Here is a 13,923-nt window from a genome sequence, read left to right as displayed (position 1 = left end):
ACTGGGTAGTTGTAGACATACAAGTGTGTGTGTGAGTGTGTGTGTGTGTGTGTGTGCGTGTGCGCGCGCATGTGTGTGTGTGTGTGTGTGTGTGTGTGTGTGTGTGTGTGTGTGCATGTGAGCATGTGTGTGAAGACAGACTTGAGTTTCTATGTAGTCTTGTCTGTGGCTGCCCTGTTTACTGTCTTATTTACTAACTGAAGCTGATCAAGTTTTAAGGCAATCCCCATTTGCCAAACTTGTGAATGTTGAGAATTTTAGGGATTCACTAGCAAAGATAATGAAAATATTTGAAGAAACCAGTCACTGAAGGGAAGAAATTTTTTTTCAAAATGTACTTTCATTTAATATAGCATTTTTAAATAAATTAAAATAAGAGACATATTTTTAAAAATAAATGTTTAAGATCTCAATTTTTAATGAAATATTAAAACATAAACTTCAAAATCTATACTTACAAAAAGGCTAAGTCAGTGAATGGGCAGTGAAGGAGAAAGGTAGGAAGGGAGACTCAAATCTGGGGAAAGTTAGGTAGGAGGACAAGAGGACAAGAGGAAGGTGAGGGAGAAGGGAGGATGGAGGAAGAGGAGGAAGAGAGGAGATGACACCATGAATCAGGAGCTCCTGGCCAGGAGAAACCTCAAGAAGCAAGGACTCTCACACCTTGTGAATAAGATAGTACAGTGCTAGAACTGCCCAATCTAGGAATATAGCTTATAATTACAATATCTATATTATGTGGGGGTTTATACCTATTTAATAGGATTAGAAACTCTAGCAACAGGGCTTCAGGGATGGTACACACTATAGAATCCCATAAAAACATAAAAAATAAAAGAATTAATAACTTCACCTTTCTAATTCATCAAGTTCCTTTATCTTTTCTTTCTGGTCTTCTAAAAGTTTTGCCAGGTTGTCATTTTTCATTCGAGCCAGTGTAAGTGGTGTAAAGCTATCCTATAAAAAAATAATAACTTTTAACTCTGAGAACTTATTTATCAACAGACAATCATGTGAAGACACAGTAGAGCTCACATAGTCTGAGGTGCAGTTATCTACATCCTTGACACTCTCACACACAGTGCTCTCACACAGATCCATTCTTTATAAGCCATCAGAGTACCTTTGACACCTATCTCATTTAATTCATAACTTAAATCTTAGTGAACCATGTGAAACAGAATGTCTGCCATGGGTTCCTGATACCATGAGTAGAGTCTAAATAGTTTATTCCAGAGCCTGTGGGAATGCAAATGCTTCTGAAATGCCATGAACTCCAAGTCACTGAGGCAGAGAATATTTGCTACAAAAGCACAGTGTAGAAAGGATGGCATGTCACAGTATTTTTTCCATACTGGACCTATTGCACTAATGTTAATACTATTTCTATAACAAATGAACATGAAATTCATGTTAGACTTGATATTCTGGGAGAATATGAAGGATTATATTATGCCCTGTGCTAGAGTTGCAATTTAAGTAATCTCTCAAGGAAAATACTGAAAACTTTTCTATGATGATTTAAATTTGTGGAATTAGGCTTTTCTCCTTGCAAGTTCTTCATAATAAAGCTGTAATGAAAATCAGCATAAAATGTAGTAAATTGACAACACCCCGGAATAACTTCTCCAACACTTGCTTTATTTCACTGAAATAAGTATTTCATTGGAAATGAATATCAAAGTGAACTATGAGGTTTTATAGGACAGGCACAGTGGTGAATTACCAAAAGTCCATCACTTCAGAGGTCCAGGAATATACAAGTTTAATGTCATCCTCATTACATAAAAAGTTCAAGGCTATCCTTGACTGTATAACATTCTGTCTCATGAACTAAGGGACAAACCAACTCTGTGGTTACCTAATTACAACTGAAAGGCCCATGATATTAGAGATCTATGAAATGAACTGACATGCTGAGATGGATACCATGTGGGTTAAACTGACAGAAAGATTCATAATTTAGACACTTATAATATAGAAACCTTGTATCTTATTGAAGTTTGTTTATCTGATATATTGTAAGTATAAGACAACATGAATTCCCAAAAGGCTACAATTAAGAGAGTACCCTTAAGGAAATTGCAAATTTCTTCAGAATTGCCGTGGATGGAGGTAATAATTCTCTTTAGATTGTTCCTCAGAAGAGTAAAGGAGAGAGATCATGCAGTGTTTTGGGGGAAGGAAAGCTTGGGAAGAAGGAGCTCCCATCAAAGCTGGCTCATCAAGATAAGTCTTATAAAATCCATTTATTACATTTAGCGTTTGAGAGATTCTTAGGTCAAAGCTGTATCAGGATCCCAATGTAATATTTTAAAGTATGTAAGAAATAATCTGTAAATCAAAGCTGTGTCTTCTTTACCTCATTTTTTATACTGAAGTCGGCATTGTGTGCCAGCAGTTTGGCTGTCATTGAGGTGCTGTTATGCCAAACAGCATAGTGCAGTGCGGTGCTCCCAGTGTTGTCCATAGCATTTGGGTCAGCACCGTGTTCTAATAACATAGCCACACAGTCTTCGTGCTTGAACTGTGAAGCCTGGGGCATTGGATCAAGAAACAGATTGGAAAGATGAGAAAAGCAAAAATTTCATAGGTTTCACTAATTATTTGCATATATCTGAGATCATGTTTATTCCAAGAATTCCCATCCAATATGTGTCACACTGAAACTGTTGGCTGCTTTCTACCTTAATTAGTGCTGTTCTGTTGTCACTGTCACGGAGATCAATGTCACAATTCCACTCTATCAGGAGGGCAACTACATTGGGATGGCCGTATGCACAGGCATAGTGCAGAATAGTTCTGTGAAAATGAAAACTTTTTAAGAATTTTTACAAATCTAGGTCAAAAGCCACAGTTGTTCATGTAATTCTCACTAACTTTGGGCATCCAATTCAAAGAAATGTTTTTGCCTCCAATATTGGAATCATGGCACATATATTTCTGTATGGGAGGCAAGGATACTATGACTGAGCTGAACGCCCAATATGTTAAATAGTTTTCCATTGTTGCAATGAAACAACATAACCAAAGCAACATGGAGAGGAAAATAGAAATGGCCCTGATAAAAACTTTCATTATTCCTCTGAAGCTTCCCAAGCCAGGCCTCCATCTCCGGAATTACCTTCAACCTTCTTAATTAGGAAGCTCCTAAAGAACAGCTCAGCAAGCATTGAAAACTCAGTGGTATTTCTTGCACAATATTCCAATGTCCTTCCAAAATCCTCCCCACCCCACCCCAAAAAATGGTCACCTATGTCATAGCACTGCCCCTCTAAGCTAGTACCAAGCTGTCATATTTAGGATTTCCATTATGTGATGAAACATCATGATCAAGACAACTTGGGGATGAATGGGCTTATATCACACACAGTTCCAGAAAACAGTTCATCTGTAAAAGCTGTGAGGTTAGAAACTCAAACAGGGAGAAACCTGTAGGCAGGAGCTGATTATGGTAAGGCATGGAGGAGTGCTGCTTACTAGACTGTTCTCCATCTCTTCCTGAGCCTGAGTTCTTGTGGAAACCAGAACCACCAGCCCAGGGATGGCATCACCCACAATGGGCAGGGTCCTACACCATCAATCACCAATTAAGAAAATGCCCTAGAAGATTGCCTACAACCAGATCTTATGGAGAATTTTTTTCAGTGGAGCTTCCCTCCTCTCAGATGACTTTTGCTTGTGTCAGGTTGACATAAATTCTGCAGCACAGTTGGCCAAAGTAACCTTTTTAAATTAGAACTGTCAATTTGGATTTGACTCCTACTTTGAATTCTGCTGCTACACACTGCTTTATTCTCTGCATACCTAAGACCCTCATCAATAAAAAGGGAATCAGAATAAGCTCATCTCACAGGTCATAGGATTATTGAAAAACATCATGCAAAGGATTTACAGCTTTTTCTAGCATGAAATTGCTCAGCAATTAGATGTTTGGATATTTTTCTTTGAGGCATAGTCTTGTTACAGAATTCAGGCTGGTCTTGAACTCACCATGTGTCTCAGGAGCTGCTAACTTGCAGTCTTTCCACTGTAGACCACTGGTACATGACTACACAAGTGAACACACTCTGGTTGGCTTATGACCCTGTTCTTCTCACACTTTGAGAACTTTACATTAGGATATGGATTATAATTCCTGATGGATTAAGCTTTACCTGATATCAGGTTTTAGATTACATAATTCATAAAGTGTGCAGGAATCATAACCAACTGTGTTTACAGTAAATCATATGTGATATATTCAAAAGAATTCTGGGAGTTCTAGTTATAATATTTAAATATTCAAAATGTGAAAAATATGACAACAGCAAATTATATCTGAAACTATTTCATTGATTTCTAAATCTTTAGCAAAAGAAATACCAGGACTAAAATGAGGATAATTATATTCATTATTTTGAGTTGTACAATGTGAAGAAATGAGAACTTTCACTTGGCTAATATTTCAATTAATTGATAATAGTTTTAGACAGGGCATAATTCTTCAAAGTAGTTACTTGTTACAACTTCCTAATTTCAGAAATGTTATTTAAAAATAAATAGGTCAAGTTTCTAGTGGACTTGAGACCCCCCTTCTAAGTAGGACTGAAGTATCTATCCTCTTTGGTCTTCCTTCCTCTTGAGCTTCATGTGGTCCATGAGCTGTATCGTGGGTATTCCATGCTCTTTGCCTAATATCACTGTTCAGTGAGTACACACCATGTGTGGTCTTTTGTGACTGAGAAACCTCACTCAGGATGCTATTTTCTAGATCTATCCATTGCCTTCAGATTTCAAGAAGTCATTGTTTTTAATAGCTCTCTGGTGTTCCATTGTTTGAATGTACTATATCTCTAGACTTTCTACTCAGCACAGGAAAATCTGCACACGTTAAGGATGAGAGGCATTTACAGCCCATAGGATGACTGTGCTTAATAAGAGAATCAAAGTGATTTGGTGAACTACTGAGTAAAAAGAATAAAGTTTAGGAATTCATTCATACTTAAATTTGTGGGCATTTTAATAAATTTAATTAACAATCTTATCACTCACAACCATAAATCAAGAAATCAGTTACTTGTTTTATCAGCAAGTCATATGATATATAAATTAATATCTTCTCTGTAATCATTCTCTTCCCATAATGTGAGGAAATTACATTAACAAAAGAATACATGAATTTAACTGCAAACCATTACATTAGCATTTGGTGCTACTCTAGTCTGATTCTTTGGACTGACATCATTTTCGTGTGTGTGTCTGTGAGGTTTCGAGTGTGTATGACGATGTTTATTTATTTTCTATATTCTTTGTTTACATTCCAAATGCTTTCCCCTTTCCCAGCTCTCCCCTCCCCATATGTCCCATAAGACCTCTTCTCTCCACCTATTCCCCAATCACCCCCTCCCATTTCTCTGTCCTGGTCCTCCCCTACAATGCTGGATCAAGCCTTTCCAGGAAAGGGCCCTCTCCTTCCTTCTTCTTGGGAATCATTTGGTATGCTAATTGTGCCTTGAGTATTCAGAGCTTCTGAGGTAATTAATATCCACTTCTCAGTGATTACATTCCTTGTGTTTTCTTTTGTGACTGGTTTACCTCACTTAGGATGATATTTTCCAGTCCCAACCATTTGCCTAAAAATTTCATGAATTCATTGTTTTTAACTGCTGAGTAGTAAGTATTCCATTGTGTAAATATACCACATTTTCTGTATCCATTCCTCCATTTAGGGACATCCAGGTTCTTTCCAGCTTCTGGCTATTATAAATAAGGCTGCTATGAACATAGTAGAGCACGTGTCCTTATTGCATGCCGGGGAATCCTCTGGATATATGCCTAGGAGTTACGGTATAGCAGGGTCTTATGAGGGTGTTTATATGTCGTGTGTGTGTGTGTGTGTGTGCGTGTGCGTGTGCGTGTGCGTGTGCGTGTGCGTGTGCGTGTGTGTGTGTGTGTGTGTGTGTGTGTGTGTGTGTGTGTGTCTTCCGGTGAGTTCTTCCCCTAACCTAATGGAGACCATTGTGTTCTGATGCTTGGCTGAGAGCTTCACCATCTGTATTGGTCAAGCTCTGGCAGAGACTGTCAGGAGGATAGATAAACCAGGCCCCTGTCAACAAATGTTAAATTAGCAAGTATCTGGGTTTAGTGTCTGTAGATGGGATGGATCCCTCGGTGGGGACTGTTTTGGGATGGCCTTTTCTTTGGTCTCTCCCCATATCTTTGTCCCTTATACATCGAAGGACCCATGGCTCCAGCTGTACATGTAGCAGAGTATTGTTATCAAAGGAAGGAGAAGCCCTTGGTTCTGTCAAGATTAGATGGCCAGTGTAGGGGAATGGCAGGACTGTGAGGCAGGAGTGGGTGGGTGGCTGGGGGAGCACCCTCAGAGAAGAAGGGAGGGAGTTGGATAAGGGAGTTGTGGAGGAAAAACTGAGAAGGGGGATAATATTTGAAATGCACATAAAACAACCAATAAAAAAATCAATAAAAAGAAGACATTGGGTGCTTTTGTTTCATTGCTTTCTTCACTGTGGATGTGGTATGACCAGATCCTGTCTCTGATTTCCCCATTATAATGAACTATAAGCTAGAATTTTAAGCCTTAAACTTAAGTTTCATGATGAGTAATTGATTTTACGGATAAAATCCAAATTGTACCAGAAATATGAGTTTCACAATGGCCAATGAATAATATATACAATATTATATATTGTACTCTCTCCATAAGAGAGAATAAAGTTGGATTGAATATACCATTTCGATTTTCAAACTGCTGGTATTCATATATGGACTTACAAAATTAGGCATTTACCCAGCACAATGAAAGGTAAATATGTGTCAGGGGCTTCATATCAGTTGGTGTATTGTTTTTGCTCAGAACCTGAGAGATCTCAGGGGTCCAGATCAGATGAGACCAGGTTAGACTGCTGGTCTTCCTATGAAGTATTACTCCTCCTCAGCTTCTTCCAGCTTTATTCTAATTCCACCACAGAGGCCCTCAGCTCCTCCTGTTCATTGGTTGGGTGTAAATATCTGCATCTGACTCAGCTGCTGTGCCTCTCACAAAGCAGCCATGCTGGGCTCCTGTCTCCCAGGTCTCTGGTAAATTAATGGAGTACTTCCCACTCCTACCTCCTCATATTAAGTCTCTCCATTCTTTCTGCTAGCCCTCAGGGCTTCTGTCTTCTTCCCCCCCAACCCCAACCTACAATACCTGATCATGTTCCCTTTTCCCTTCTCCCCTCTCCCACCCAGGTCTCTCCCTCTCTCTGCCCCACATGAATGCTTTCTTCTGCTTCACAGGTGTGATTGAAGAATCCTCAATTAGGCCCTTATCTTGTTAAGATTTTTGAGTTCTGAGGATTATATCGTGGGGATTCTGTACATTTTGGGGGCTAATATCCATTTATTAGTGAATACATACCATACATGTCCTTTTTGGTCAGAGTTAATTCATCCAGTAGGATAATTTCTACTTCCATATATGTGCATGTACCTACAAAACTCATGAGGTTCTCATTCTTAATAGCAAAGTAAGATTCCATTTTGTAAATAAACCACAAGTTTCCAACTTCCAGCTATCACGAAAAGGCCATTATGAACGTACTGGAACACATGCCCCTGTGGGACATCTTTTGGATATGTGCCCAAGAGTGGTATAGCTGGGTCTATATATTTACGATTTTCTGAGGATCCTCCAGATTTATTTCCAAAGCTGTTGTACCAGTGTGCCATCACACCAGTGATGGAGGAGTGCTCCTCTCTGTCTACATCCTCACCAACGTGTGCTGTCACAAGAATTTTTGATCTTAGCGATTCTGATTGGTATAATATAAAATCTCAGGGTCAATTTTATGTGCATTTCCCTGATCACTAAGGAATTTGAACATTTCTTTAACTTCTTCTTGGCCATTTGAGATATCTTTGTTGTGAATTCTGTTTGGTTCTTTACCTCATGTTTCCATTAGGTTGTTTGTTTTTGTTTTTGTTTGTTTTTTGTTTTTGTTTTTTTGGTGGTTACCTTCTTGAGTTCTTTATATATTTTGAATATTAACCCTGTCTGAGTGTTACAAATATCAACAAAACCAAGAGCTGGTTCTTTCAGAAAATCAAAAAGATAGAAAAACACCTAGCCAAGCTATCAAAAGGGCCCAGAGACAGCACCCAAATGAAAAGGGAGACATAAAAACAGAAAGTGTGGAAATTCAAAAAAATCAACAGATCATCCTTTGCCATAGGGCTCCATACCCAGGTGACACAGGGAGATAGCTAGACTCCCAGAAGTGTAGACATGACTGGGGAAACAGGTACGACCACCCATGCTGCTCAGAAGAACCTGCCTGAAACCTTTATGACACAAGAAACTAGGGGCAGCCTAGGACAGGAGTCTTCTGATTTCTGTCTGTGCCAAGAGCTAATCCTAGGCCACAGAGCTACATATACAAATACCAGCAATAGAGAGCCAATCTCCCAGGAGTGCCTGCACACATGAGTTCACAGGTAAGACCACCACTTCTCTTCAAATTCCTGGCCAAAGAGGGACCTGCTCAGAGCCATCAGGACACAGGAACCAAGGATCAACTGGGAACAGAATCATTCTGGTTTCTGTCTCCACCCCTGAGCTGAACCTGTACCATAATTCTCCATACCTAAATTCCAGAGAAAGAACTGGTCTCCCAGGAGTACTGACACAGGCTTGCAGACATACAAACCACAATCATAGACAGCAAGACCAGTTAACTTGAGAGATAACAATATGGCAAAATACAAACACAAGAACATGACCAACAGAAACCAAGTCAACATGGCATCATCTGAACCCAGTCCTGGATACTCAGCACACTGCAAAAACAAGATTTGGATTTAAAGTCTCAGCTCATGATGCTGATAGAGGACTTCAAGATTGACATGAATAACTCCCATAAAGAAATGCCGGGGAACACGGGTAAATAGGTAGAAGCCCTTAAAGAAGAAACACAAAAATCCCTTAAAGAATTATAGGAAAAAACCAACAAACAAGTGAAGGAAGTGAACAAAACCATCCAGGACCTAAAAATGGAAGTAGAAATAATAAGGATACATGCCCACTATGTTCATAGCAGCCTTATTTATAATAGCCAGAAGCTGGAAAGAACCCAGATGTACCTCAACAGAGGAATGGATACAGAAAATGTGGTACATTTATAAAATGGAGTACTATTCAGCTATTAAAAACAATGAATTCATGAAATTCTTAGGCAGATGGATAGAACTAGAAAATATCACCCTGAGTGAGGTAACCCAATCACAAAAGAACACACATTGCATGCACTCACTGATAAGCTTAGAAGCTTAAGCCCAGAAGCTTAGAATACCCAATGTGCAATTAACAGACAAAATGAAGCCCAAGAAGATAGAAGACCAAAGTGTGGATACTTTGGTCCTTCTTAAAGGGGAACAAAATACCCATGGAAGGAGATACAGAGAGACAAATTGTGGAGCAGAGACTGAAGGAAAGGCCATTCAGAGAAGTACTTGCTGACAGGAGCCTGATATAGCTGTGTACTGAGAGTCTCTGCCAGCACCTGACAAATACAGGTTGGTGCTCTTAGCCAACCATTGGATTAAACATAAATTCCCCAATGGAGCTTGAGAGGAGATTCCTGCCCCATAGTAGGAACAGCAATATTAACCAACCACTACCCCCACAGACCTTCCAGGGACTAAACTATTAATCAAGGACTACACATTGAGGGACCCATGGCTCTACCTGAATATGTAGCAGAGAATGGCCTTATTGGACATCACAGGGAGGAGAGGCCCTTAGTCCTTAGAAGGCTAGATGCCCAAGAATAGGGGAATTTCAGAACAGGGAAGCAGGAGTGGGTGTGTTGGTGAGCAGGGGGAGAGGGGATTTGGGTGGGGTGTTTTCAGAGGGGAAACCAGGAAAGGGGATAACATTGAAACGTAAATAAAGAAAATATCTAATAAAAACACCATAAGAAATGATCATATCGTACTGCAAAAGCCTATACACAAAACTGGAACATCTAAATGATATGGATGATTTTTCTAAACAGATACTACATACTAAAGTTAAATCAAGAGCATGTAAACTAACTAAACAGGCCCATATCTCCTGAGGAAATAGAAGATGTCATTAAAAAACTGACAAACAAAAACAGCCTAGGGCCAGATGGCTTCTGGGCAGAATTCTATCAGCCCTTCAAAGAAAAGTTAATGCCAACACTCCTCAGACTATTCCACAAAATTAACACAGAAGGAACACTACCTAATTAATTCTATGGAACCAAAATTATTCTGATACATAAACGAAACAAGGACCCAAAAAAAGAAAGAGAATTTTAGATCACTTTGACTTATGATCATCAATGAAAAAGTACTCAATAGGGCAGCGGCGGCGGCGGCGGCAGCAGTAGCTGGTCCAGCTGAAGGGCCATCGGCGGTGGAACCAAGGCGACACAGGGTCCAGTTAGGCCCTGCGCCCACGACCACTGACCTTCGCTGACCAGCCGGGCGGCAAGCAGTTGCGGTTCTGCGGAGCCTTTCGCTGCACGGAAGCCACTTCAGAACTCGGCTTCCCGCCAGTCAGGAGAGACTCACCTCCATCTTGATTCCGGGCTCCAGAGATCGGACAGACTGAGGTACACAAACATAATCCTAGGCCCAACACCGCAGGGGTCTGAGCCTGACGGGCGTTGGCCTGCACCCAGGCCCTGGGCTGTTCGAGTGGCCATCGGGGCGCCAACCCAGCCAGGAGTTTTTTTTTTTGCCCTGGCCGGCACACAAGCCGCCATTTTGCCTACAGGACCCAGAGTGCTCGGGAGGGCAGAGACTGCTAACAAGCATAGCCTGAGGCTAACAAAACGGGGGTCTATGCCCCAAAAGGCCATCTGTGTGTCAACCCGCCCAGGAGGTTATTAGCACAACAGACTCTCCCGGTGCTTTCGGGGAGCGCGGACGCGCACGGCCGCCATCCGGGTCACCTGGCAGACCCAATTAACAGTCATAGCCCTAGGGGAACTTTGCTCGGACCTTGGCCTCCCAGGCTTTTGCCTGGACTTAGGGCCTGGGCGACAAGGCTAACCTAGTGTGCGCCAGCACGGTTGGGGAAATCGGCTGCCCAGCGGAGTGGGCGGAACACAGGGGAGGTCACAGCAGCATACACCTTCGGAGCTCCCTGGGGGTGCACACGGGTTCCATCTGGTCCACAGACACAATCTGGGGCAAGGCCTCAGGCAGAAGCCCTCAGGTCAACTCTCTCCACTTCAGATCAGCCTGGGCGGCCGCACCACATCTCCAGGTCCCTCAAGAGGCTAGTGGGGGCTTCCGGGCGGCCAGCTGTGAGAAGTTGGTGTGCTCCAATAACTCCTGCGGGCCCCAGCGGGAGCCTTCAGGTGCCTGCTTCGGGATCTGAACAGCCTGGACAGCAGCACCCTGTCTACAGGCAGTGCAGGGTGTAAGCTGTGCACCAGAGGCCAACGGGGAAGGGGCAGCTTGCACTGATGAGTCCAGCACTGACAAGACCAAGTAACACCAGTGAGAGTTAGATGGCAAAAGGCAACCGCAGGAACATCACTAACAGAAATCAAGGCAATATGGCAACATCTGAACCCAATTCTCCTCTACCAGCATGTCCTGGATACCCCATCACACCAGTAAAACAAGATTTGGATTTAAAATCACTGGTCATGATGCTGGTACAGGAACACATGAAGGACATACATAAAGAAATTCAGGAGAAAATGGATCAAAAGTTAGAAGCCCTTGCAAGGGAAACACAAAAATCATTGAAAGAAATCCAGGAGAATACAAAAGCCAACAAGGAGGAAATGCAAAAAACACTTAAAGAAATACAGAAGAACTTTGGTCAACAGGCTGAGGTCATGAAAGACGAAACACAAAAATCTCTTAAAGAAATACAGGAGAACTTTGGTCAACAGGCTGAGGTCATGAAAGACGAAACACAAAAATCTCTTAAAGAAATACAGGAGAACTTTAGTCAACAGGCTGAGGTCATGAAAGAAAAAACACAAAAATCTCTTAAAGAATTACAGGAAAGCACAAACAAGCAAGTGAAGGAGCTAAGCAAAACCATCCAGGATCTAAAATCAGAAGTAGAAACAACTAAGAAAACTCAAAAGGAGACAACTTTGGAGATAGAAAGCCTTGGGAAGAAATCAGGGGACAGAGATGCAAATATCAACAACAGAATACAAGAAATAGAAGAAAGAATCTCAGATGCTGAAGATTCCATAGAAACCATGGACTCAACAGTTAAAGAAAATGCAAAATGCAAAAAGCTTGTAACCCAAAATATCCAGGAAATCCAGGACACAATGAGAAGACCAAACCTAAGGATTATAGGCATAGATGAGAGTGAAGATTTACAACTTAAAGGGCCAGCAAATATCTTCAATAAAATTATGGAAGAAAACTTCCCTAACCTAAAGAGAGAGATGCCCATGAATATACAAGAAGCCTACAGAACTCCAAACAGACTGGACCAGAACAGAAATACTTCCCGTCACATAATAATCAAAACACCAAATGTTCTAAACAAAGAAAGAATATTAAAGGCAGTAAGAGAAAAAGGCCAAGTAACATATAAAGGAAGACCTATCAGAATCACAGCAGACTTTTCACCTGAGACTATGAAGGCTAGAAGGTCCTGGGCAGATCTCATGCAGACTCTAAGAGAACACAAATGCCAACCAAAACTACTATATCCAGCAAAACTCTCAATCACCATAGATGGAGAAACTAAGATATTTCACGACAAAACCAAGTTCACCCAATATCTATCCACAAACCCAGCCCTAAAAAGGATAATAGGAGGACAACACCAATACAAGGAGGGAAACTTCACCCTGAAAAAAGCAAGATAGTAACCTTTCATCAAACCCAAAAGAAGTTAAGCAATCAAATTTAAAAAATAACGTCAAAAATGATAGGAAGTAACAATCACTATTCCTTAATATCTCTTAACATCAATGGACTCAATGCCCCAATAAAAAGACACAGACTAACTGACTGGATACGTAAACAGGACCCTACATTTTGCTGCTTACAGGAAATACACCTCAGGGTCAAAGACAAACACTACCTTAGAGTAAAAGGCTGGAAGACAATTTTACAAGCAAATGGTCTCAGGAAACAAGCTGGAGTAGCCATTTTAATATCAGATACAATTGACTTTCAACCCAAAGTCATCAAAAGAGACTCTGAGGGACACTTCTTGCTGGTCAAAGGAAAAATACAACAAGAAGAACTCTCAATCCTGAACATCTATGCTCCAAATGCAAGGGCACCCTCTTTCATAAGCACCCTCTTTCATTAAAACTCAAAGCACACATTGCACCTAACACAATAATTGTGGGTGACTTCAACACTGCACTTTCCTCAATGGACCGATCAGGAAAACAGAAACTAAACAAGGACACAATGAAACTAATTGAAGCTTTGGACCAATTAGATTTAACTGATATATATAGAACATTCTATCCTAAAACAAAAGAATATACCTTTTTTTCAGCACCTCATGGTATCTTCTCCAAAATCGACCATATAATTGGTCACAAGACAGACCTCAACAAATATAAGAAGATCGAACTAATCCCATGCCTCCTATCTGATCACTATGGAGTAAAAGTGGTCTTCAATAGCAACAGAAACAATAGAAAACCCACATACACGTGGAAATTGAACAATACTCTACTCAATGATACCTTGGTCAAGGAAGAAATAAAGAAAGAAATTAAAGACTTTTTAGAACACAATGAAAATGAAAACACAACATACCCAAATCTATGGGACACAATGAAAGCAGTGCTAAGAGGAAAACTCATAGCCCTGAGTGCCTCCAAAAAGAAAATGGAGAGAGCATACATTACCAACTTAATGACACACCTGAAAGCCTTAGAACAAAAAGAAGCTATTTCA

The 13,923-nt window shown here is 40.8% G+C and overlaps 1 protein-coding gene across 1 annotated transcript in view; it reads right to left on the bottom strand.

The window, feature by feature from the left end:
- Positions 1-13,923, bottom strand: part of LOC127664593 (ankyrin repeat domain-containing protein 26-like) — a 68,416-nt gene that overhangs the window by 39,079 nt on the left and 15,414 nt on the right. Inside the window, exons 2-4 of the mRNA XM_052156638.1 lie at positions 2,688-2,802; positions 2,363-2,536; positions 854-957 (exon numbers count right to left, since the gene is read on the bottom strand). Of these exons, the coding sequence (XP_052012598.1) occupies positions 854-957; positions 2,363-2,503 (245 nt within the window). The 5' untranslated portion in view covers positions 2,504-2,536; positions 2,688-2,802. The remainder of the gene's footprint in view (positions 1-853; positions 958-2,362; positions 2,537-2,687; positions 2,803-13,923) is intronic.

Source organism: Apodemus sylvaticus, chromosome 14 (genome assembly GCF_947179515.1).
Source record: "Apodemus sylvaticus chromosome 14, mApoSyl1.1, whole genome shotgun sequence".
NCBI lineage: Eukaryota > Metazoa > Chordata > Mammalia > Rodentia > Muridae > Apodemus > Apodemus sylvaticus.
Note: the sequence above shows the minus strand (reverse complement) of the source record. Positions and strands in the feature narration are given on the sequence as shown.